Here is a 26,213-nt window from a genome sequence, read left to right as displayed (position 1 = left end):
TCCTCACAGCATCTGTGATCAACCTCAGAAGAAGGCAACAACCCCAGCTCAGAGTGGCAGGGCTGGCAAATGAAGGCAGATCCAGGCTCACGGAGCAGGGGTCCCAACCCAGTGCCTGTGGACACCAGGCAGGCAACCTTGTGGATCGAAGTGGGCAGAGCTGAAAGCTGCACGCCCTCTACTGGGGGTGGCACTACTCAACTTTTTGCCACACAAGATCCTCCAGGCTCATCAGGACAATCTGAAAGTCTAGGTTTTGAAATGAAATATCCTTAGTTTTCAATGTTGTCAGAAGAATTCCATCTTGTAATTGTCCTGGGAGCCAAAGAAAATGTATCTGTAGACCACCAGTTGTAATTCCCTTTATGGAAGAGCTGTACAATACCTGTAGCAGGAACATGGGGTGGGAAGCAGACTAGAAGCCCAGAGAGAGAGAGGAGAGAGCTCAGGACTCAGGCCCAAGTCTTTCAATCAGGTGGGAGCCCCTCAGCAGATCCTGAAGACCAGCCCACCAGGGAATGACACTTCACAGCACCTCACAGAGCTTGCGTCCTCTACTCTAGCTTAGTGTGGGTCAAGGACCAGGCTGGTCCAGTGAAGAAGCACTGGTACTTGTTCCATCAGGGCCAAGGACCACAGCCTGGGAGAATGGGGAGGAGGGAAGTGGAGTGTGAAAACTGAGTGTGAGTAGAGCCTTGTGATCTTGGGCTCCAGGCCTCTTTACTGATCACATCACTAAAGTCAGATGAAGAGAGGAAAGGGAAGTTCCCAGAAGTAAAGGACATAACAGTTTTCTATTAATGGGAGACATCACAGAGCAGAGAATAGGAGCCCAAGGCTCTGGAGTCCGATTGCCTGGTGTGTGAACTTGGGCAAGCACCTTCACCTCTCCCCTCTGTGCTCTCTCCAACCATTCCTCTCATCACCATTTAAAAAAAAAAAAAGAAGGTTTTATTTTAAGATATTGTAGATTCACATTCACTTTTTAAAAAAATTGAGGTCATAGATCTTTTACCTGATTTTCTCCAATGGTAACACCTTGTATAAATATGATGCAATATCACAGCCAGGAAGTTGACATTGATACAATCTACTGTCCTTATTCATATTCCACCAGTTTTACATTCACTTGTGTGTGTGTGTGTGTGTGTGTGTGTGTGTTTAGTTCTATGCAATTTTATGCCATATATAGATCTGTGTGAATACTACCACTGTCAAGATCCATTACCACAAGAATCCTGTGTGCTGCCCTTTGATAGCCACAGCCACCTGCCTCCCTCCCCTGCTCTCTAATCCATGGCAACCATTAATCTCCATTTCTATAATTCTATCATTTCAAGAATATCATATAAGTGAAATTGTATAGTATGTGATCTCTTGGGATTGGCTTTTTCCCCCACTCAGCCTAATCCCCTGGAGACCCATTCAAGTTGTTGCATAAAACAGTAGCTTGTTCCTTTTTATTGCTGACTAGTAATTCATAGTATGGATGTTCCACAGTTTATTTAACTATTCACCTGTTGAAGGACATTTGGATTGTTTCCAATTATTGACCATTATGAATAAAGCTGCTATGAACATTCATGCATGGGTTTTTGTTTGAATGTAGGTCGCCAATGCTCTGGGACAAATGCCCAAGAGTGCAATTTCTGGGTTGTATGGTAAGCGCATATTTAAATCCATAAGAAATTGCCATACTCTTTTTGAGAGTGGCTGTATCATTTTACATCACTGCCAGCAATGAATGAGTGATCTGGTCCTCTACATCCTCACCAGCATTTGCTGTTATCACTATTTTTAAAAATTGTAACCATCTAGTAGGTGATGGGTATTAAGGAAGGCACTTGTTGTAATGAGCACTGGGTGTTGTATGTAAGTGACACATCACTAAATTCCACACCTGAAACTAACATTACACTGTATGCTAACTGGAATTTAAATAAAAACTTGAAAAAAAAAAGAAGCATATGGGGAAAAAAAAACTATAACCATCCTGATAGAGGTATAGTGTAGTATCTCATTGTGATTTTAATTTGCATTTCCCTAACAGCTACTAATGTGAACACCTTTTCACATGACACTCACTGACTTTTACAAAGATCAAACTTGAGAAAGTTTACTTGCCTGTTAAATGGAGATAATAACGATAATAGTACTTACCGCACAGAGATGCTGTGAAAGTTCTCACGAAGCACCTAAGAAGTGACTGGCACGTAAGTATTCAAGAAACGTTAGCTGTTAAATTTCCTGTAAGAGAAGGATTAATAACATAAGCTTCAGAAGCAAGCAGAATCTCATTCTACTATAGCTGAGAACCCCATCCTGAAAGTCACTTTATTTCTCTATAAAATGGGAGGAATAACACTGCTTCCTTATAGGGTTGCCATGAAACTCAAATAGATACCACATGCAAGGCACTTACTATAGTACCTAGCAAGTACTTAACTTGCTTTTCCCTCCAGTATTCAGTCGTTCTGATGCCCCAGTGAAGCCCCGTCTCCCTAACAGACTCTTCATGTCTCTTTTACCATTGTTTTCCCTCAGTCCTCCAGGGTCATTCTGCTGGGGCTGAGTAGGGGGAATCCTAGTAACAAACCCTCCCATTACTACCCCAGGGCCCTCCACTGCTCCAGGAGAAGAAACAACAGATTTGGCTGGGGAGCTGGGTGAAATCACATTTATCTAAGACGCTTCCAAATGAAAACTAGCATTTGTACTTATTGCATTTCACCTCCAAATTTGATTACATTTCTCTCCCGCTGTAAATCTGCCTTCCCTTCTGCCAACTTATTATTAAAGCTGGGACAGAATTGGTGGAGTGATACGTAAAATTTCCATCTTGGCTTTGACATTCCAGGAAGTTACAAACCAATTACAGCTGCTGAGCCTCAGGCCCTCATGACTCACAGAGCACAGCAAGGGATTGGAAGAGGCCAGAGCGGAGACATGAAGGAGATAGTGAGTTGGAAATCAAAGGTCAATTAAAATAAAACAGTCCATTTTAATTTGAATGTCTTGCTTATATTCACATTCCTTTCCCATAAATGAGAAAGTAAATGAAGCTTGTTCATTTGTGTGGGTGTGGTGTGTGTTTTTTGAGGACAATGAGGGCTTTTGAAATGGTTTCAGAGTCTCAAAGATTTGAAATTTGAAATGTCCCAGGGAGAAAACATACAATCTGGTGGCCTGCCCAAATGTCAGCATCTCTTTGGTAGCTGCCTGACAAAGAGCCATCAGCACTAGCCTTAGGGCACATGGGTCTAATGTCAGCAGGTCCAGCTTTGGGAATGGGCACTTCTGTTTCTGAGCCCTGACTCTACCACAGAACAGCTGTAGGAGGTTGGCCAAAGTGTGAGCAACTTCTCTGTGCCTCTATTTCCTCATCAGTAAAATTAAGATAATTCCTACCCCTGCTGGTTATTTTAAAGATTAAGATAAATCATGTAGCCAAGGTGTCAGGTACAGTGCCTGGTCAGGTGTTCAATGTTATTCCCTCTCTTCTTGGAAAGTGGACCTGAAGCCCAGCCAGATGTGTTCAGGTAACTACAGTTTAACTAGACCTTACCATAGTGGTGTGCATCTCCCTGGTGGGCCTTAGGTTCCAGGACAGTCGGGCTTTTTTTATTATTATTATTATTATTAAGTTTACTTATTTATTTTAGAGGGGAAGGGGCAGAGAGAGGGAGAGAATCCCAAGCAGGCTGGCTACTGCCAGCACGAAACCCCATGTGGGGCTCTAACTCTTGAATCATCAGAGTTGAAGTTGAGTCGGGTGTTTAACCAACTGAGCCACCCAGGCGCCCCCTGGGGAGCAGTTGGTTTTAATGTCCTTCATGTGGACTGCTTAGTCCTGTTCCTCCCCTAGAGGCAACTGATTGGTGGGGTTCAGCACCAAGGACAGCAGGGAGGCTGCTAAGGCCGGTTATCACAGAGTTCCTGTCAGCTCAAGGCTCAGACTTCCTATGAGCTGTACAGCTGATGCGGTGTGAGGCTGGAGTCTTATGGCTCTGGCCTCATCATTTGCTTCCAAGTTCATAGTTCTCTTCTCCAGTTCAGGGCAGGGATTCCACTAGAAGAAATTCCCAAGCTTTTTCTTTTGGCGCTGCTCTGTCTGCAGGCATGGTGCTGGAACTGGAAAAGTGAGATAAAAGCTAGCAGGGAGAACTAAGAGAGGGTATTACCCATGGAAACCTAGGACAGTGTAGCTTGGGTGGAGAACCAAAATAATTTTTGAGAAGAGCCAAGTTGGTATGAATCTGAAGGATGAGGACCAGAGATAAAGGGGAGAATGTGTAGCAAATTCAATAGCCAGAAAAAAAAAATCAAGTCCAAAATGAGGTGAGGTATGACAAATGGATCAAAGTGGTTCAAGAATAAGACCACAAAGAGTAACTGGGCACCAGAATGCCCTTTATAGGTGATGCATAGAACTTGAAGTAGAAGGTATAGCATTTTAGAGGACCTGGACCAGTCTGGTGGAAACAAAAGATAGAACACAAAAAGAACAGAGACCAGCAATGGAGCAGAGCCTGGAGTGGTGGGTGAGGAGCAGTGCAATAGTAATGATTTATTTTCCTTTTCCCTTCTTCCATTGACCTTTCCTGGGACATTGAGAAAAATTCTAGCAAAGGCGGTGTTGATGGGGATTGTGGGTGTTTCCAAAAAATGAGGCAAGAAAGGGGGTGTTTCCCCACTGCTTCCTCTTACTTGCCATCATGCCCCCACCATTATCTTAGCCAGGGAAGACAGTAAGGAAAAGTCCCAAATTAAGTCACAGTATGCACATAGAGAGGGCTCAAGATCAGCCCTCCAACTGAGGGAGGGCATGAGGTTATTGGCACCAGCCCAGAATTGGAAGGCGAAAAAAAGCAAATCAATATCCACACATAACACACCTCTGCCTGGCAGCAATCAGCACCTGTTAATTCATTTGCAAGTTTTGGTTCCAGAGAACACCTGCTCCTCTATTCCCCAAGCATCTGATGTTGTCCTTGAATCCAGAATGCCAGCTTCCCAGGGAGGAGCAGAGACACCAACAAACACAGCTGGCAGAAGTCACCCAGCTGGCCCTCTCTCTTCCTCCCTACCCTGTATGTACCTTTGCTAGTGAGGCCAACCCCCAAACTGCTCCATTCCCTCTGCCCACAACTGAGACACGTTCTGTAGGAATCCCAGGTATTCTTGTGTCCTGTTTGCCAAGGATTTTACCTGGCTAATGCTCTGAGTGATCAGGTGGGGGCTTCAGGCCAGTGGAAGGGAAATCAGAGGGTACATCCCATCTACCTCCTGGACTTCTGCCTAGGCCTCTCTGTCTCTGGTTGTTCTCCTCCAAGATCTGGAAAAACCTTGAAAAAGTATTTGTCTTTTCTTTCCATATCAGTGGTCCTAGGACCAGCAGCAAATTTAAAATGCAAATTCTTAGACCCCACACCAGACTACTAAAACAAAAACTCTAGGGATGAGCTTCAGTAATCTGTTTAAATAAGCCTCCATAAAATTCTGATGCACACTGCCATTTGAGAAACCCTGTCTACAGGAATCACAGGAAGAGGATGTCTAAACTTCCACCATGGGCAATTGTTCTCTTGTTCACTCACCCCAGTGGGTAGAATCCTGCATTAGTTCGAATTTTCTCTTACAACAAAAAGTCTGTATTGAATGTTCTTTTGTATACATCTTCATGGACTCACGCAAGTATTTCTGTAGGGCACATTCTTAAAAAAGGATTTGATGTACACCTTCAGGTGCTGATAGATATGCCAAATGGACCTAAGAGGTTGCAACAATTTGCATTCCCACCACTGAAAAAGGAAGGGCATGCATCCTCCACAGTCTTTCCAGCTTTAACTGTGTATTCTCAATGTTTTCTTTTTTTATTTTTCCAATCTGAGAAGTGAAAGTGATATCTTGTTTTGATTTGCATTTCTTTAAGAGTGAAATTTAGCATCTTTTCTTATGTTTATTAGCCATTTTAGCATAGTGCTTTTTTGTTGTCTCTATTTTCAGCAGCCAACATGCATAACTTGTATGATAAAAAACAAAAGAAAAATGTTCCTCTTCTGCCAAGTGCTTTGCAATCTCCTGAAGGAGACTGATAGGAGTTTAGGGTTGAGTGTAGGGTGACCAACTGTGGTGGTTTGTGGAGATGTGTGGGAGTTTCCCAGGATGTAGGATTTTCAGTGCTAAAACCAGGAAAGTCCCCAGCAAACTAGACAGAATGAGTTGGTCACCTAGCTGAGTGATTTTCTCAGGACATCACATAGCAAACCATCAGCCAGCCTGAGGGAAGCCTCCCAGACCCCTATCCCCAGTCCAGGGCTCCTTCTTCTCTCCTAGGTACCTCTCATGAAGGAAAAGAAATAGACACAATGTAGTTTGTCAACAGGACTTGACAATCTCTCCTGACAGGAAGCTCCTTTTGCTCATTTACCTCTTTTAAATATTTGAGAGAGCACAAGCAAGGGAGGCACAGAGAGAACAGAGTACCTGAAGTGGGCTCTGCACTGAGAGCAGTGAGCCCAAGACGGAGCTCAAACTCACAAGCTGTGAGATCATGACCTGAGCTGAAGTTGGACATTCAATCAACAACCAGGTGCCCCTTGCTCATTTACCTCTTAAACCCAGCATTAGTCACAGAGCCCAGCAAAGAGTTGGTAGCTAGAGTTACACTAAAGGCATTATCACAAGATTGAGGAGAAGACTCTCAACACTGCTGTATCCTGATCACACAAAATTCAAATCCATCCAATGATTTTTAAAGGAAATGTAGTTGAAGGACCATGGGCTTTAAAGTGGACAGACTTGGGATTTAATCATCCCAATCCAATCACTTGCAAGCTTTATAGTCTTGGAAAATCCCCCTTATCCTCAGTTTTCTCATCTCTAAAATGGGACAAATAATACCTACATCATAACAGAATGGTTGAGACATGAGGAAGATATGAGAAGGCAAAAAGGATAGATTATTCTTTCTCCTGAAAAAAATAAAACTTCAATTGAGTAAATTTTAAAGATCTTATTAGCTTTATTCCACAATTCATGAAGTGGGCAACATCCAGTCAAGCAGATAGAAAGGAACTCTGAAGAGGGGAGCCCGGTGGCCCAGTCAGTTAAGTACCCTACTCTTGATCTCAGCTCAGGTCTTGATCTCAGGGTCATGAGTTCAAACTCCACGTGGAGCCTACTTAAAAAAAAAAAAAAGAAGATCTGAATTGCTACACAAGGCAAGAAATTCTATAGACAGGAGGGAACAGGAAGAAGGAAGTAAAAAAAGGTGGGTTGGTTAATGCAAGGTTACTTTCCTTTAGGGGATGTAAAGGGCTTGTCATGCAGATTACCTGACTCATGATGATCAGGCTATTCAATGGTTTAAGGTTCCCTTTCTGGGAGAGCCAAAACTGTAATTAAGTTAAGCCTTAATTTGGTGGAGTGGGACTTAGCATAAGTGACTCCATTTGGGGTATGCTGTCTTGTCTTTAACACTCTCAAGGTGGAAGGAACCAGCACTGGAAAGGCTCGCCCAGTTGCCACTAGAGAAGGAGGGGCATCTGCTTCAGGGCTCCACACTAAAGCACCCCTAAAGCACCGGGGGTCAAGTGGGGCCTTAAATACAGTCTACGCTTTCCTTACCAAAGCACATTCCCTGGTTCAGGGCTGAATGTGCCAGGGGAAAGGGACACATTTTCCTCTAAGAAGGAGGCCTCCCATTGCCAAGCTGTGTGGCCATGGGGTTGTGTCCATGTACCCAGAGGGGGCACATCTTGCAAATCCACTCAAAGGCATTATATAAGCTAGCAGCAAGCCTGAGCTGTACCACCCCTGCACTACTGTGGCCCCTCAGATCTCTACTACCCCTCAGAACATGGAGGACAGGTTCCTATGGATCCCATCCCCGAATCAGGCTTACCCTGACAGGTCATCTGAAGAGCAATCTTCTGTCCATTATGAATCACAAATCATTTGCAAAATAGGAAGCTGCCTAAATGCTGGCATGAGCTCCCTGTGAATTGCTGTATGAGGCAGATGGTTGCCAATTAAGGTAGGACTCGGCCATCATGGATTCAGTAGGGCTTCAAACGGGGTGCCTCAAACAGGCTTTGTTCACGCGCTGAGGCTCCAGCTCTAAATGCTGAAGCACCTTTGCCCTGGCCTGCCCTTGTTGTTTACAGAGCTGACAGAAGCCCAGCTGTGGATGTTCAGGGACATCTTTGGGCAGAATACCAAGCCTCGCAGCAGTCAGCCCCTGTTCAATTAAGAGAAGAGAGGACTGATAAATGTTCGGTTTACTTGCATCCCCTCAAATATCCAACACAAGGGAGAGAATAACCTAATATATTCTGAAATAACTTAGACTCATTAAAATCGAAAAGAAGAAAGAAGGGAAGAAAGAATTCTGCAGCAATGAGCTGACACTGAGAACAGGGATTTGGTGACTTCGCACAACAAGCCAAAGATGGGGCTCAGAAAAGACAGGAAACCCACTCAGGATACTTAAAAGTATGACCGCTCAGCTAGCTAGCTAACCAACTAACCAGACAGGCAAACCAGGACCAGGAGATCAGTCTCAAACACCCTGTGAAGTGAGGATGGATGGTTGAGTTCTGTTCTCAATGTTAAACCCGAATGAATTATCCTGGAGGAGGGAGAACTGCTATCAATTAAACAAATAATATGCTGATAAAAGAGCTGTGTGATAATAATAATTAAGCACATTTATTCAGATGCTGTACACACATTTCATGCCCTCTGTTCAAGACATAGGCTCCTCATCTGTCACAGTCACACAGACATGATGTACGTACTTGCTCTGATGCCAGCAGATACAAAGCCCCTCTCCCTCGGCACGCACACCACTCATCCGAGACCACCTAGGGAAAGGGCCTCCACACGCAGACCCCACATGCACCTTCATCCATTCCCCCGCCTCAGAGCCACACATACCAGTGGCCAGCCTCTTCATGCCTAGCAAGGTGATGGAACATTCTGCAAAGCTGGTGGGGTCACTTTACTCCTCAGGAAGGTGCCACCTCCTGTGGCCTTGTGTGGCCCCTGGCTTGGGTCATGGCACTGCAAGCACTGCTCTGCTCCCCCTAAGGGTGTAAGGACCCCGTTGACCTGAGGCTCCAGGTTGGCCATCCACAAGTCAGTACCTGTGATCTATCCTAGGCTGTGAGGACCCGGGGAAGACACAGGAAGACACCCACTTCTGTCCTCTGGGAAGTCCTGCTGCTCTGTTCTCTGTAAAACAGAGAGTTATAAATGCAGAAGGAACCAGCCAGACTGGGGATATAAACAAGGGCAGCTGGCTGGGTGGCCCCCTATGAATGAAGCCCTAGGCTCCATTTAAAGAAGACAGATGCTGCTCAAGCCCTAGATTATAAGAGAAGCTAGAAATAGGATTTTCAAATGAACGCTCCTCATTAAAAAAAAATGCTATCAGGACACATGCGTGGCTGTCAGCTGAGCGTCTGACTTCGGCTCAGGTCATGATCTCAATGTTGATGGGTTTGAGCCCCACATCAGGCTCTGTGCTGACAGCCCAGAGCCTGAAGCCTGCTTTGGATTCTGTGTCTCCCTCTCTCTCTGCCTATCCTCTACTCATGATCTGTCTCTCAAATAAATAAATAAATAAATAAATAAATAAATAAATAAAATGTTGAAATGAAAAAAATAAATTTTAAAAATGCTATCAAATTCTTTAAATCTCCCCTTTTCCAAGATAAAACAAATCTATTTGCAACTTGGTCTGTTGTCCCAAATATCTGGTGAATTATAGCTTTTGCTGTACTTGAGGATGCTGTTTTGGTTAGTCTTCATCATCAACAGCTCTTCTGGTTATTGCACGTGTGCAAAAAATTCATAGTCACAATGTTTCTGATGGGGCTTTCCACACATGACAATTGTCTTGGACCTCAGCACAGAAATAATTTTCATGCTAACCTGTGCTCCTTCTAGAGTTTTCTTTTTCTCTACCCTCAGTGTACCCACCTGTACCCTGGACTCACACAATGGTTTTAGCCTCCCTGTGGCTTATAGACACAGATATCTTGAAGGGACCCTATGCTACTTCAAGGAAGAATCTAATACTACTTGTTTGAATAACACAGACCTATATGGAAATACTGCTTCTCTGGCCATATAAGCGTAAAATTCTGTACTCCCAAAAGAGATGATATCCAAAGCAGAGAAAAGAGCCAAAGCTTTGCAACACACCCACCTGATTTTGGACCTTAGTTCAGCTACTTAACCACCTGTGCAACTTGGCCAAGTTACTTAATGTCTCTGAGACTTACTTTCTTCATTGGCTAAACTCAGGCTATTACTATTAATCTCATTGAATTACTGTAGAATAATTTATCCATTCATTCCTCATGTATTTATTGAGGGCCTACTATGAGCCAGGCACTGTTCTAGGCACCAGGGATATAGTGGCAAGTCACTGTAAAGTTCTTGCTCTCTTGGGACGTATTGGTCAGTGGACTGGGTAATATGTAAAGGGCTAGCACAGTGCTTGGGATGCAACAAATACCCCATGGTTTTCTCTCCTATTTCCTGATCACTTTCTCTCTGTTCCCCAGTTGAGAAGACCTTGGCACTGGGGCCGAAGCTATCCATCTCCTTGACCAGACTTTGGCCACCATTCCTTAACCCCCCACTCACAGCTCCTTTGCCCACACTGCACCTCCTTAGACATTTGTCAAAAACCTGAAATCTTCTAATGATCCTCTCTCACTGCATACATGAAGAATAAAATGACTGAATTAATTAGGATATCAGTTCAGCTGTTATAAGAGAGGGACCCAAAATAATAGTGGCTTTAAAAGTTAGAAATTAATTTTTCTGTCATAAAAAATCTAGATAGGCAGTCAGTGCATGGCATGGTGTCTGCATAATCATCCAGATACTAGGACCCTTCTATCTTGCTGCTGTGCCTCCCTCATTGCATGGCTTCCATCTTGTGGCCCAAGATGACTGCTCCAATCATCACAACCACATCACAGACAGTAGAAAATGGAAGAGAAAGTGGGAAGGTGTGCCCCTTTTTCTGTAAGAGCATAACTCAGAAGGTGCACCCAATGCTTATCCCCACATCCCACTGGCTAGAACTTAGATCCATGGCCATGTTCAGCTAGCTGCAAGAGAGGCAAGGAAACACAGTCTTTGCCAAAGAGCCATGTGTCTTTCGGACCCGCTGCAGGGGGTGAGGAGTTGAAATCTGCCTACAGCTGTTAACCTCTGCACTGACCTCATGGTAAAACAGATGTTGATGAATGATGGGGCCTTTTACACTGTACAGGATTTGTTGATTGTCATCCACCCAAAGAACCTTCTCAAACATTTGTAATACAGAAGGTCCAAAGAAGAGCTTGACAAGTTAGGGGAATTTCTAAGGAAGGTGGCCTTATTAAGTTCCAAAAAGCCTTCTAGGGTGGCATTTGCTTTTTCTGTTCACAATACAGTTCTCAGTTTGTTAGGCTGAAATATTGTCCAGACTCTGACATCGGACCCATTTCTGAGGTGGACTTACCGAAGCAAAGGCTGGTATGGAAGGTGTAATTTCAAAGCATTCATTTACAATGAGAAATACAATCGTTCATTCAAGCCCAATGGCCAGCACCATCTTTACGGTAGAGAAAGCCACACGGGAAGCCAAACTATAACCAGAAGTTTGTCGATGGGGGGGGGGGGGAATGAATTTGATTAACCTCAAGTGTAGTAGCCACGTTGAGTTTGGCCAGAAGCCAGGGCCTCTGGCTTCTCATTCATCTGCTAAATGTCACCATGGGTGCTCAAGAGAAAGAATACTGTAGGCAAAATCACACTTTGTACTGAAAGGCTTGTGTCCCAAATCTAAACTGTGTGGCCCATTTTAGAGGCAGGCCAAGGTCCTACTCCAGGGTAAGCAATTCTTCCTCCCTGGCCTCTTCTCTCACATTGACTGCTTGATTTGGGGGCTTGTGGAAGACCCAGAGACACAGCACTCGAGTTCCCCTTCAAAAGAAGCAAACTGCCGTGGCAACAATAGGAATAACTGACAGCCTCCATCCGGCAGCTCCTTCCAGGTACTTAGATTTGAACCAAAGTAACCCTTTTTGTGGGTTGGTCCTTGGCCAAGACTGAGAAGTATGGCAGTCCTAGGGGCTGGTCATTTCTGCCCAGTGCAGGACTCCTCTAATGGGCAACCTGGGCTCTGGAGCACCCTATACTCTGGAACTCCCCTGGGATTCTGGACATTCTGGAGAAGAGACAGGAACTCCTTGAGAGGAACCAGACATTGAGAGGATCCAAGGAAGAGGTGACCTGGGCTTGCCTCTCTATATCCCCGGAAGGATGTGCCGGTGTCTCGGCTGCAAAGACTCACACCTCAGTGATGAATAGTGTCTTTACTCCAAAGTCCTCTGCTGTGATTGTGGTGTCCTGAGCAGGTATTTTTCCAGTTTCAGTGAAGCAATTCCTTCAAGAAACAGTCCGATGGTATTTCCAAATCCTCAAAGCTGGGTAACCAGGGGGATTTTATTAGACATATTTATTCTACAATCCAGCATCTCACAAGACATCCAGAAGCTTCTTTTAAGCTGCCTCTCCTGCCTCCCAGGCAGAATTCTCATGTTGCTTCTCAGACATTAAAAATAAAATGAAAAAGCTCCTGTTGTGCAGGATGAAACCTTCTTAGCTGAAAGGTTCCTGCTTCCACCCCAGCCAGTTGGTAGACATGCCTGCCTTCCACCTCCTTCCTGTCTGTGTAAGCCCCCTTGTGGCTGGGAGCCTTTCTCGGCCATGGTCAAACCGACTTTGGATCTGCAAGGCCGAGGCAATGGTTGAAATGTAACGCAAAACTACCCTACTTATATTTTCATTTCTATTAGACCTTTATAATGATTCCTTATTGAACTGAAGCTTAAATGGCTAAAGACTGATCATAATAGAACATTTAATTGTTTACTTGTCTAACTCTCTCAGCCCTAATTAAATATTGTTTTTTCACTGAGCAGCTTACATGGTGTTTTTTTCCTGTCACTGAAGAGAGCAAGGGGGCTGAGGCAGAATTCAGATGAGCCCATGCTCACTTGGTGTTCTCATCCTATTCATTTTTCATCCAACAGTGAGGAACAGAGCCCTCTGGAGGGAGAATCACAGAGTTCTGGGGAACAAGCTTTTGGACATGATCACACGCAGGTCCTCAGAGAGGAAGAAGGCGGCTGAAGAGGAGTTACCAGAGACCATGTCACCCTGTGGGGATTCCTAGAGGGGGTGTAGGCTCTGGGTGTTAAAGGCTGGTGTTGGAGCCGCCCCAGTTCCCTTTCTTCACACACCCCTTTCTCGCTGCCTATGGTGTCACCTCCGTGCCATCACCCAGGTGCACACCACCCTCCCCTGTCACCAGATCATTACAGAAGCCTCTTGACTGACCTGTGTCTGTCTATCCCAGCTTCACTACAGTCTGCTTCCAGCACAGCAGCAAGAGGTCTTTCATGTCCCTCTACATCTGAGGACCCTCCAGTGGCTCCCAGCTCACTTAGAAGAAAGCCAGGGTTCTGACCACAGCCTCCACCCCACTGTTCCCTCTAACCTCGCCTCTTAGCGTTCACCCTTTGCTTATTCAGCTCCAGCACTACTGACCTCCTACCTCAGATATTCTTCACATGCTTCCTCTTTAGGGCTTTTCACTTGCCATCCCCTCTACTGGAACAGAACTCTCCTGGAAACTTGCGGGGTTCACTCCCTCATACCTTTATCCAAATGTCATCATTCAATGGGGCCTCTACCCCTTACATACTCCCTAGCCTCCATCTCTGTCTTATTTTTCTCCATAGACTTTACTACTGACATACACTTTAGTTCACCTACTTATTTTGTTTACTGTTGATCCACCTTACTGGGATATTAGCTCTAGGAGGGCAAGGATTTTCCTCTGTTGTTTTCACTGCTGAATCGTCAGTGCCTAGAAAAATGTCCAGCACTAATTAGGTGTGCAAATACATATTTTTTTGAGTGACTAGAGTACATAAATAAATGTAAACATGCATAAATGAATGAATAGGCATTCATTTCTGGCCATGAATCCCAATGGCCAGAGTCTACTCTAGGCCAGAAGCCTGGATGTATCTGCACTTTGCATTCTAGGATTCTGGGCATAAAGGAATCTTCCAATGGGAGATGGCGATGCTAAAGGCAGAGTGAGATCCAGAGCTCAGAATGAGCCCCAGCCTTCCAGCCAAAAGTGCTGATTTAAGCCTAGGGCAACATGATGGAAGAGGAGGAGGAGGGGATGTGAACCTGAGTTCAAAAAGGCCCTGCTTCACAGCATGAGAAGGGACAAGTTGACTCAAGGAGCTTCCCTGGAGGCATCAGATAAAGACAGTTCAGTGAGTAGAGAAGGCATCATTGTGAACACCCCTTGAGTCTGGGGATGCTCTGGGAGCCTGGGGATGGTTTTGGCTGTTAGAGCCCAGAACAATCCAGGAAAATTTTCCAGAAGGAGAAGAGGGGAAGTTGGCTACCTAGGACCATGTCCTTTGTATAGGACTGATTCATAGAATCATGGGGCCAAAGTCAATGACTGAGACACATCCCTCTCCAAAGGCTTTTGGAGAGGGGAGTTCCATTTATCCCCTGTTCGCCAAGTCTGGGGTTTCAAACTTCTTACAAAAAAGTAGTATTTTTCCATGAGACTTCAACATTCGAGAACCTCAGTCAGTTCAACCTAACACTTATTTATTCATCAAATTTTCAAGGTACGCACATTTTACATTTTGACAGTTGTGTCAATCCGCCCACCAGAAATATTGTACCAATTTATATTGTCTGTTTCTCATGCCTTACATTGAGTATCTATCTCTTTCTACCTGCTCTGAGGGGAATCATATTTCTCAGAGACTTGTCTATTTGATTTATCCTTCCAAAGTTCTGGTCCTTGATTTGATTAATCAATTCCACAGACTTTTTGCTTTGTGATTAATGTAGGCTCTTATCTTTATTAATTTCTTCCACTTTTTATTTTGCTGTTCATTTTCTAGCTTATTTTGAATTCTTAATCCAATTATTCTCAATATTCCAACGTTTAAGTATATTTATTTTAGCAGTATCAGCTTTAGATTATGAATCTTTACTAAGAATAACTTTAGTCCCATCCCCGTATGTATTTTTATACAGTGGTCTCATCATCTTAAATGTCTAGTCTGTCTTTTCAGTATTGATTTCCACTTTGACAGAGGAGCTATTTTTTATTTTGTTTAACTTCCAGATGGCTATCATTTATCTTAATTTAGGCACAGTCTTGCTATTAATGTGATCAGGAAATATAGTTTGTAAAATTTTAATTTGGGGATTAGTTGTGGATTTCTTTGCCTGTGTACGTACGTTGTATCAGTCAGGATGGGTTAGGTTAAGCTGCAATAACAACTAAATATTCTCAGTGCCTTAACTAACATGGGTAAGCTGGGTGTTCTTCTCATCATATCCATTTAAGGACCGGAGCGGATAGAGGCTCCACTTTGACACCTGCTTCCATGATCACAGGGGCAAAGAAAAGAGAACCTGGCTCTTAAAGCCACTTCTGTGTTCATTTCATTGGCTGAAGGAAGTTTAGATGCCAAGGTTCCACAGAGCATGGATGTCTTAACCTCCCAAGGGAGGAGGACTGAGTATTTGTGAATAAACATTCTATCATATGCATTCAACAGATACTTATAAAGGACTGTGGAGACACCTCCTACTATATACCAAAATTTGTCATAAACTTTGGAATCCTAGCAGATATTGTCAGTTGATGTCCTGCCTCCCCTTTTCATCCCTGACCCTCCTTTTATCATCCACTTTCCAGCCAGAGGAGGCCATGTGACCCAGATGTAAGTGGAAGTTGGTGAGGTTCCTAGGAAAGCTTTTTTTTTTTTTTTTTTTTTTTCTTTTTTAAGCTTTTGTTTTTCTGATGTTGGTGCTGCCTGGTCTTCTTCCTCCTTCTTCCTGTCTTGAGTGCTAATGTTGAGAAAGGCCAAGAGAATGCCAGAAACATTTGCCTTGACATTGTTGAGCATCTGAACCAATGTCAGCATTTGCCTACTCACAGATTTCTCATATGAAGAAAAAAGTAGCCTCGTGTTTGTATAAACCACGGTGGTTGGGTTTCTTGTTACTTGCATCTGAAAGCATTTCTGAGTCATAAAAGAATTCAGCATGTAAACAAGACAATTCCCATCTTCAGTGAGTAATAATCCATTAGAAGTATTGTTATGAAATTATAGAAAATATGTTCATTGGTCTCTGCCCCCAGTTCCTGCACAGAACTTCCAAAAGCCTTGTAATTTCCTAACTGATCAGAGCACTAAGAGCTTCTTTTGTTCCAATATTTGATATTTGATCCCAGTTCCTGACACAGTTCCTAAATTCCCTGGAATTTCCTGGGTGATAGCAGTGCCTTTTGTTTTAATGAGAAAACTCTGGATGGGCTAATGGGTGGCCCCTGGATGGGGTCTGGTTACTAGAAAGACCATGATTAGAAGCTTGGGATTTTCAGCCCTACCACCTCTCTTTGTGCCTTGCCCCTCCGACCATTCTCCACAGAGGAAAGAGGGATGAAAACGAGCCAATAGTTGTTCATGCCAACGTGATGAAGCCTCCATAAAAATCCAATAGCACAGGGTTTGGAGAACTTCCATGTTGGTGAACAGGGTTGGTGAACCCTCCCAGAACTTGCCCTATGTATCTCTTCATCTGGATAGTCATCTGTATGCTCTATCACACATAATCTTTGTAAATGTAAATAAGTGTTTCTCTTAGTCCTATGAGCTGTTCTAGCAAGTAACTGAATTCAAAATGGAGGTGGTGGTGGTCATGGGAACCTCTGACTCGCAACCAAGTCAACAGAAATTGTGGGTAATCTGAGGACCTACCACTTGTAAATGGCATCTGAAGTGGGGGGCAGTCTCGTGGGACTGGGCCCTTAACCTATGGGTTCTGTGCTACTCCTGTTAGGGTCAGAATTGAATTGAATTGTAAGATACCCAGCTGATATCATGGAGAATTGCTTGGTACCAGGGGGCGGGAGGGGAACACAACACATCTGGTGTTAGAAGTGTTGTGAGTGTGGTAGTTGTGTGAGAGTAAAGGAGAAAGTCACAAGAAGAGTGCATTTTTCCTACTCATCTGTGGACAGCTGAAAAGAATGCTAAATAGGTATTCTAAATATGTAAAAGAATTTATACGGTCCCAGATTATCAAAGGTGTTCAAATATATGCTAGGAGACAAAGTAAGGTTGTCAAAATGTTGATAATCGTTGCACAAAGAATCTATTTTTTCCCAAAACGTATTTTTCTCAATGACTACAGGTGCAACAACCACACTAACAATTACTTAGCCAACTCTAATTTTCACTGGTATCAGTGATTCACCACTGTTATTTTTACAACAGCTTTATTGAAACTATAACTCACGTACCATATAATTTACCAACTTAAAATGTACATAGTTTTTAGTATATTTGCAGAGTTGAGCAACCATCACCACAATCTATTTTAGGATATTTTCATCACTCCAACAAGAAACTCTATATCCTCTTAGGAGTACTCCTCATTTCATCCCAACCTCCCCCAACCCCTCCTGCCCCTCCTCCATCCCACTTCTGCCCACAGCCCTAGGCAACCACTAATCTATTTTCTGTTTCCACGGATTTACCTATTCTGGACATTTCATATAAATGGAATGATACATACATTAGGTGGTCTTTCAAGATTAGTTTCTTCCACTTAGCATGTTCTCACAGTTCATCCATGTTGTAGCACAAATTGGTACTTCATTTCTTTTACTCCCACTTATCCCATTGTATGAGTATACCACATTTCTTCATCCATTCACCGGACATTGCATTTTTTTCCTTTTTTTATATGATGAATAATGCTGCTACAAATATTCACGTACAAGTTTTTGTTTGAACACCTGTTTTTGATTCTTTGGGGGTATATACTTGTGAGTGAAATTACTGGATGTTTAACTTTTTGAGGAACTTCCAGGCTGTTTTCCAAAGTGGCTGCACCCTTTTACATTTCTACCAACAGCGTATCACATTCCTATTTCTCCTATCCTCTCCAGTGTTTGTTATCATCTGTCTTTTTTATTTTAGCCATTCTAGTAAGCCTAAAGTGGTATCCTGTTGAGGGTTGAATTTGCATTTCCCTGATGACTAACAATGTTGACATCTTTTCACATGTTTATTGGCCATGGGTGTATCTTCTTAGACTGAGTTTTTTGCCCACTTTTTAAATTTTTTAAAAAATGTTTTATTTATTTTTGAGAGAGTCAGAGAGAGAGAAAGAGAGAGAGAAAGAGAGGGGGGGGAGGGGCAGAGATAGAGAGACACAGAAGCTAAAGCAGGGTCCAGGCTTTGAGCTGTTAGCACAGAGACAGATGTGGGGCTTGAGCCCACAAACCATGAAATCACGACCTGAGCCAAAGTTGGACGTTTAACTGACTGAGCCACCCAGGCATCCCTTTTGCCCATTCTTAAATTGAGTTATTTGTTTTTGCGTTTTTGAGTTGTAAGAGTTCTGTATCTATATTAGTACAAGTTTCTTGTCAGAAATATGATTTGCAAAAATTATCTCCCATTCTATGGGTTGTCTTTTCACTTTTCAACTATGTCCTTTAAAGCACAAACATTTTTTAATGTTTACTTATTTTGAGAGAGAGAGAGAGAGAGAGAGAGTGCATGAGTGGGGGCAGGAGCAGAGACAGAGGGAGAGAATCCCAAGCAGGCTTCATGCTGTCAGCATAGAGCCTGACGTGGGGCTTGGTCTCACGAACTGTGGAATCATGACCTGAACCGAAATCAAGAAATGCTTAACTGACTGAGCCAGGCAGGCACCCCAAAGCACAAAATTTTTAAATTTTGATAATGTCAATTACCTGTTTTTTTCCTTCTGCTGTGTTTTTGGTGTCAAGGCCACAAAGATTTACATCTATGTTTTCTTCTAAGAATTTAATAGTTCTAGCACTTAACATTTAGGTCTTTGATCCATTTTGAATTAATTTTTACATATGGTGTGAGGTAGAAGTTCAACTTCATTCTTTTGCATGCAATATCCAGTTGTCCCCACACTGTTGAAAAGACTGTTCTTTCTCCCACTGGGTTGTCTTGATGCCTTTGTTGAAAATCAATTGGCTATAAATATGATGGTACATTTCTAGATTTTCAATTCTATCCCATTAATCAATATGTCTTTCCTTACACTAATACCACACTATCTCGATTACTGTAGCTTTCTAATAAGTTTTTAAATCAGGAAGGGTGAGTTCTCCAACTTTGTCCTTCTCTTTAAAGATTTGCTTTGGCTATTTTGGGTTCCATAAATTCCCATATGAATTTTAGCATCAGCCTGTCAGTTTCTGCAAAGAAGCCAGCTGTGGTTTTGATAAAGATTTCATTGAATCTGTAGATCAATTGGAGAAGCGCTGCCATCTTAACAACATTGTCTTCCAATCCACGAGTCTGTTTATTTAAATCTTGTTTAATTTCTTTCAATAATGTTTTATAGTTTTAGTGTACAAGTTTTGAAACTCTTTTTTAGTTAAATGTAATTAGTATTTTATTTTTTGACGCTGTTGCAAATGCAATTGTTTTTTTTTTTGGGGGGGGTTAGGTTTATTAATTTATTTTGAGAGTGAGAGTGCATGAGTGGGGGGAATTCAGAGAGAGAGAATCCCAAGCAGGCTTAGCATTGTCTGTGCAGAGCCCAACGCAGGGCTCGAACTCAAGAACCATGAGATCATGACCTGAGCTGAAATCAAGTCAGATGCTTAACCAACTAAGCCACCCAGGTGGCCTGGAATTGTTTTCTTAATTTCATTTCCAGTTTGTTCATTACTAGTGTATAAAAATGCAATTGATTTTTGGATATTGATCTTGTATGCTGCAACCTCATGGAACTCATTTATTAGTTCTAATCATCTTTTAGTGGATTTAGTGGATTCTTTAGGATTTCTACAGACAAGACCATGTCATCTGCAATTAGAGATAATTTGACTTCTTCCTTCCAATCTGGATGCCTTTTATTCCATTTTCTAGCCTGACTGCCCTGGCTAGAACCTTCAGTACAATGTTGAATAGAAGTGGGGAGAGTAGACATCCTTCTTGAAAAGGATGAAAGGGAGAAAACACTTTCACCAGTAAGTATAATGTTAGCTGTGGAGTTTTCATAGATGTCCTTTTTCTATGAGATTGAGGAAATATACTTCTATTTCTAGTTTGTTGAGTATTTTTAAAACGCAGAGATGTTAGCATCTATTGAAATGATCATGTGGCTTTTGTCCTTCATTCATATAGTATATTAAATTAATTGACTTTGGAATATTCAACCAACCTTGCATTGCTTGGATAAATACCACTTGGCCACAGTGTGTAATCCTTTATATACTAGTTTTTGTTGAGGATTTTTGCATCCATATTCATGAGGTACTAGTCCCTAGTTTCCTTTTCTTGTGATGTCTTTAATTTGTTTGACTATCAGGGTAATATTAGCCTTACTGGATGAATTGCAAAGTGTTCCCTCCTCCTTTGCTTTTTGGAAAGGGCTGGTATTAATTCTTCTTTAAACGTTTGGTAGAATTAACCAATGACATCTAGGCCTGGGCTTTTCTTTGTGGATAATTTTTAAAATTTTACTAACTCAATCTCTTTACTTGTTCAGAGTCTATTCAGATGTTTTATTGTTTCTTGAGTCAGTTTTGGTACATTCTATCTTTCTAGGAATTTGTCTATTTTGCCTAAGTTGTCTAATTCATTGGCTACAGTGTTCATAGGATTCCCTCATAATCTTTTTTATTTCTGTAAGGTTGGTAGCAATATTGTAAGAAGGAAAAAACTCAGTTTCTCTTCCCAAACCTTTTACTACTATTCTCAATACTTCACATGTAACACACAAATGAGGGAGAGTTTTCCCCACACCAAGTAATCCTCTAGTTCTCTGTGCATACCAGTGGGATGCCCTATAATTTCACAGCTCTGACACTGTCTACCTGGTGTTAGTACAGGCTGCAGAGGTTAAGGCTGTCCCTCGCCTCTACTTCAGATACCAAATGCACGTCCATTTTGTTACCTGTTCTTCTGGCCGACTGACTATAAATCAGAGGTTCCCACAACCCCCTCCGAAGGTCTGATAATTTGCTAGAGTGGCTCACAGAATTCAGCAAACAGTTTATTTACTAGATAACCAGTTTATTACCAAAGGATACAACTCAGGAACAGCCAATGGGCAGAGATGGATCGGGCAAAGCTATGTAGGAAGAGGCAAGGAGCTTTCATGCCCTCTCCAAGCACATCATCCTCCCAGCACCTCTGTCTTCACCAACCAGCTTGGAAAGCTCTCCAAGCACCATACTTTATTATTTAAAAATTTTTTTTGAAAGTTTATTTTTGAGAGAGAGAGAGAGCGTGAGCAGGAGAGGGGCAAAGGAGAGGGAGACACAGAATCTGAAGCAGATTCCAGGCTCCGAGCTGTCAGCACAAAGCCCGACACGGGGCTCCAACCCATGAACCGCGAGATCATGACCTGAGCTGAAGTAAGACACTTAACTGACTGAGGCACCTCCAACCACTGTACTTTAATAAGGATTTTTATGGAGGCTTCATTAAGTAGGCATGATTGATTAAGCATTGGCCATTGGTAATTAACTCAACCTTCTCTGGTCTCTGAAAGTTGGAGGTGCGGCTGAAATTTCCAAATCTCTAAGCATAGGTGGTTCCCCTAGCAACCAACAACCCACTCCTTCCTCAGGGGCTTTCCCAAAATCACTTCATTAAAGTAAACTCAGGTGTGGTTGAAGGGGCTTCTCATGAATAACAAAAGACACTCCTTTCACATTAGGAAATTCCAAAGGTTTTGGGAGCTCTGTGCCAGGAACCTGATGAAGACCAAATACATATTTCTTATAATCAATCATAACATCACAATGTCCTCTTTTTCATTCTTGATTTTAGTAATTTGAATCTTTTTTTCTTGATTAGTCTAACTAAAGATTTGCTAGTTTTGTTGACTCATTCAAAATGCCAACTTTTGGTTTTGTTGATTTTTCTCCATTATTTCTCTAGTCTCTGTTTTACTAATTTCTGCTGTAACCTTTATTATTTCCTTCTGCTTGCTTTCGGTTTAGTTTGCTCTTCTTTTCCCCGAGTTTTAATATCTTTTTATACATAGAATTTATAAAAATCCACAAAACATCTCCAAGTGCAGAACTTTTTTTTCCCCCAATTAATCCTAAGCATAAATCAGGAAGTCTTTTTGATATGAAAATTTAAGTATTCAGGTCAAGCAAATTTTCTTTTCTTTGATTATTTCTTCCCCTCCATCTACTTCATTATGTATTTCTGGAACTCCTTTTACATAAGTATTGAATAATTTGATCTAGTTTCATATCTTGGATTTTATGATTTTTGTCCTTTTTAACCAAATTCTAGAGGAATCTGTCGATAAAGCCTTTTAATTTATTCATCTGATGATGCTATTCCATTTTTTAAAATCATGCTTTCTATCTCCAAAATTCCTTTTGCCTCTCTGATGATGCCTTTCCATAGGACCCTGCCTGTGTTTCCATTATCCCTCCCCCAGAATCTCACAGCAGCCCAGGGCTTCACCGTGTGGCCCCTGCTCTGAGTCCTGAGGACACTCCCCCTCTTGCACTCTGAGGAATTCCTGCACGTGTCCAGAGACTTTTCTCAGAAATAGGTGAAGGTAGTTCAATGCCAGGAGCTGAGAGTGAGCTTCATAACGACTCCTCATGTTGATGGACTGTGAGATCAAAAGGAGAAGTAAAATTCTACCTTGTTTGATCATTAGATTGCCTCACTGACCTCAGTTGCAGAAAGTTGAGGTAAACACTCCCCTTGGTTTATGGCATATTATCATATTCAGTCTGTGAAAAGCCTTCTTTCATAAATAATTGAAAGTTCCTTCTCTTATTTATGCATTTAGCTATTCCCCTCGCCTCCACAATAACCCCTTCCCCAAGGGGCTACCTGGCAGGTACTGATCACACACAACAAGGTCCCCCCTCCATCCCTACAGGTTGTGAATGCAGGCTCCAGGCAGCACTGAAGGACCCACCCACACACACCCTCCTAGATCTCAGGACTTGTCCCTTGGATCGTCCTGTACTCCCTGGCCCTTTTCTCTATCCTCTCACTGATTCCACAGATGTTATGGGGTTTAGGGAGGTTGGAAGTGGGGGAATCCTTCCATCGTTTTTGGCAAACCTTCTCAAGGTCACGGGGTTTTGGGGGGTACAACCCTACCCCCACACTGAGCTCTCCTCTCTCGCTGTCTTGACGTCTCAAGTTTGAAGGGACGATGCTTTTATTTGTAGGAGTGGTATAGAGCTTTCCCTTTGGTTTAAGCCAGGACACTTCAGAAAGATACTGGAAGAGAGAAAGAGTCAGACACACAGCTTTAAATTGTTATCTGTTCTGTAAAAATCCTTTTCTCCAGCTTATTCCTTTGCTTGCCTTATGAGAGGAAAAGTCTAAATCACAAAAACCAAAATGACACTAGATTTCTCTTCATTTCCAGGGGGAAAAAAGCCACTCATGGGTAATATTGCTCTCATTCTTCTGATAGACCTGAGCAAAGTAGAAAAATACAAATGTTTCTCTATGAATAATGCGAATCCAATGAAGTTATTCAGTTAATGCTTTCTTCCCACTTGACTGCAAGCCACATGGAAGCAAAGAGCACACTGGGTTTGCTCAACACTCTGTCCCAGTGACTGGCACACTGTGGCTGGCGCACAGTAGGGGTTCAATAAATATGTGTTGAATGAATGAACAAATCTTCAAAGGCTAGGTCGCCAAATGGAATCTACAGAGAAAATGAAAGCCTCCATCAGGGCCATATTTTGATCCAAGAAACAGGGCACAGAGTCTGACCTCAGATCATTGCTTCCTAACAGCAGGGAGACAAGGGGGTCAAGGAATAACATCCCCCGGCCCTGGCAGGCTTTGGACAGCGACCCCAGAACCTGAGGCAGCTGAGAGCCAACCTGAGGGTGAAACAGGAGCCAAAGGGGTGTGTGAAAATCACACCTGTGATACATGCTGTTAATCAGAGGTGTGTGGAACTAAAGAAGCGTTTGGTGGTGATGCTGGAGAGGACGGACTTGGCCACAAGGAAGACTTTTGTGGTACTCGAGAGGAGACGGACACAGATCACCGAGGTGGCAAAGACATGGGAAGATCCTCCCACTCTTTCCTTCTTCTTCTCCCCTCCTCTTTCTACTCTTCCCCTTCCTCTTCCTAGAATTCTGGTGTGTGCCAAAGTTGGTGCCAAAGGAATCATACGTTAGTTAGAGTGGAGGCTATGCCACTGAAACAAACACTCAACAATGAGGTGACTTCAATAAAATAACAGGCTTTTCTTCTCTCTCACACCGTAGGCCAGAGCCGCTGGACTGCACTGCCCTCCCTCACGTGTGGCTTCGGTTCTGCTGCAGGAGCCACCATTCCCCAGCCGACAGGAAGGGGAAAGAGAGGAAGCAGGAGGTCAACCTGCTTCCTTTTAAAAGATGTGATCCAAAAGTTGCATGTATCCCGTCCTCTTACACCCTCCTGGCCAGAATTTAGTCAGAGGACCACACCTACCTACAGGCAGGCTCGGAAATGCGGCCTCTCGCAGGGTCAAGAATAGAACTGAGGACAATTGCCAGTTTGTCTTGCAGAGAACATGCACATTAACCCAGGGAAATAAACTCACTTCTCAACGTCTCCTAACACTTGCCTAAGTGTTGGCAAAAGTTTCTATTTCACGGGCTAGAGCAGGAGACCTGACGGCCCAGCTAGCCCCAAACCACAGTGAATGATCTACCTCAGAGTTTGTCCAAACTCCAGACATTTTGGAACCACCTTCACAATTTTTGCCTTATCTGTCATCCTGTACAAAATCATGTCGTAGCCCTTAGGGCAGAGGTGCACACACCTTCCTCCTGCAGATTCTCTGGACTCACTCATCACCTCCTCACTAGCTCAACAGGTAAATGTGTTGTAGGGAGCCACAAAAACACACTGCTACCCAGGCTTCACCTCAGATCAATCAGAATCTCTATGTGAGGCTTTCAGACTTCAGGAATGCTTTTTTAAAAACTCCCCAGGGGATTCTAATGTGCAATGAGGAAAGAGATCCAGTGATTGAAGATTATTACTAAATTTCCACAGAGGGCAGGAAAGCTTCATTCCTTTCTCCTTCGTAAGAAGACAGTGCCATGCTCACCCCCAGCTGGGGTCAGAGTGCTTCATCTAATAACCCTAAAATCACATTTATACTCATGCTTGGGGGGAAGTGAGGCGAGAGGGATTTCTTTTTTCTTTTTTCTTTTTTTTGGTGGGTCAACCAGACAGAAGAGGATGTACATTTTCCCAAGGCCATTCAACAAATCAACAAGCTCCTAATGCTCGCTCCACAGCTCCAGCCAGATGACCTTTTTGATGTGGCTCAAGGCTAGGTCAGGGAGTTCCATGCCCTTCCCTGACCACTCACCTTGGATGAAGGTCAGGGAAATAATCATCACTAACCCAATTAACACCAAGCACCAGACTTCTTTCTAGACACAAAGAGACACAAAAAATGTTTAAAAATGTACCCAAGGCCTCAAAGTTTTAGGAGGTGGTAAAGCTGGGACTTGAACCCAGGCAGTCTGGCTCCAGAATCCATGATTTCAAAACTGCTCCATTAGACCATCCCTACTGCAGGCAGGAGGTGGCTCTTCCCACCCCTATGACCACAGGTCAGAAAGAAGCCAGTGTGAGATTCGGAGTGGGCCAACATCTGTGGAGCATCTACACATGCAGGAAAACATCCATCTCTCTCACGCAGGTTCGGAGGCATCACACATTCGACCCTCCCCTCCCTGTCCTCTTGCACACCTGTCCCCCATGTAATCCCACCCTGGAGCCTGTTTAACATGTCTCTGCCCTAGCCTGCTTTCTGAGAATCCTCTGGGGGGCTGCCTTCTTTCTGCTTCCGTGAGCCCAGGGGGGCTCAGCAAAGACTGGGAAACGGGTCACCCAGCTCTGGCCACAGCTACTTCTGCTCCCATGGGGGTGAGAAGGAGACAGCACATGCCAGACACACGGCCTGAGCTACTGCATAGAGACTGGCTTTCTGTCCTCAGCTCGCAGGGAGGCTCTGGCTGCTGAAGCCCCATTAGCCCGGCCCCACAGGCTTAGGAGAAGGCGTTC

At 43.3% G+C, this 26,213-nt stretch overlaps 1 protein-coding gene across 1 annotated transcript in view; it reads right to left on the bottom strand.

Annotated features, from left to right (window-relative positions):
• Nucleotides 1-2,169: 2,169 nt before the first annotated feature.
• Nucleotides 2,170-26,213, bottom strand: part of USP31 (ubiquitin specific peptidase 31) — a 100,163-nt gene continuing 76,119 nt past the window's right edge. The window contains exon 16 of the mRNA XM_042972336.1: nt 2,170-2,247. Within this exon, the coding sequence (XP_042828270.1) occupies nt 2,222-2,247 (26 nt within the window). The 3' untranslated portion in view covers nt 2,170-2,221. The remainder of the gene's footprint in view (nt 2,248-26,213) is intronic.

The sequence above is a fragment of the Panthera tigris genome, chromosome E3 (assembly GCF_018350195.1).
Source record: "Panthera tigris isolate Pti1 chromosome E3, P.tigris_Pti1_mat1.1, whole genome shotgun sequence".
NCBI classification, from domain to species: domain Eukaryota; kingdom Metazoa; phylum Chordata; class Mammalia; order Carnivora; family Felidae; genus Panthera; species Panthera tigris.
This window is presented reverse-complemented; position numbering and strand designations above follow the sequence as displayed.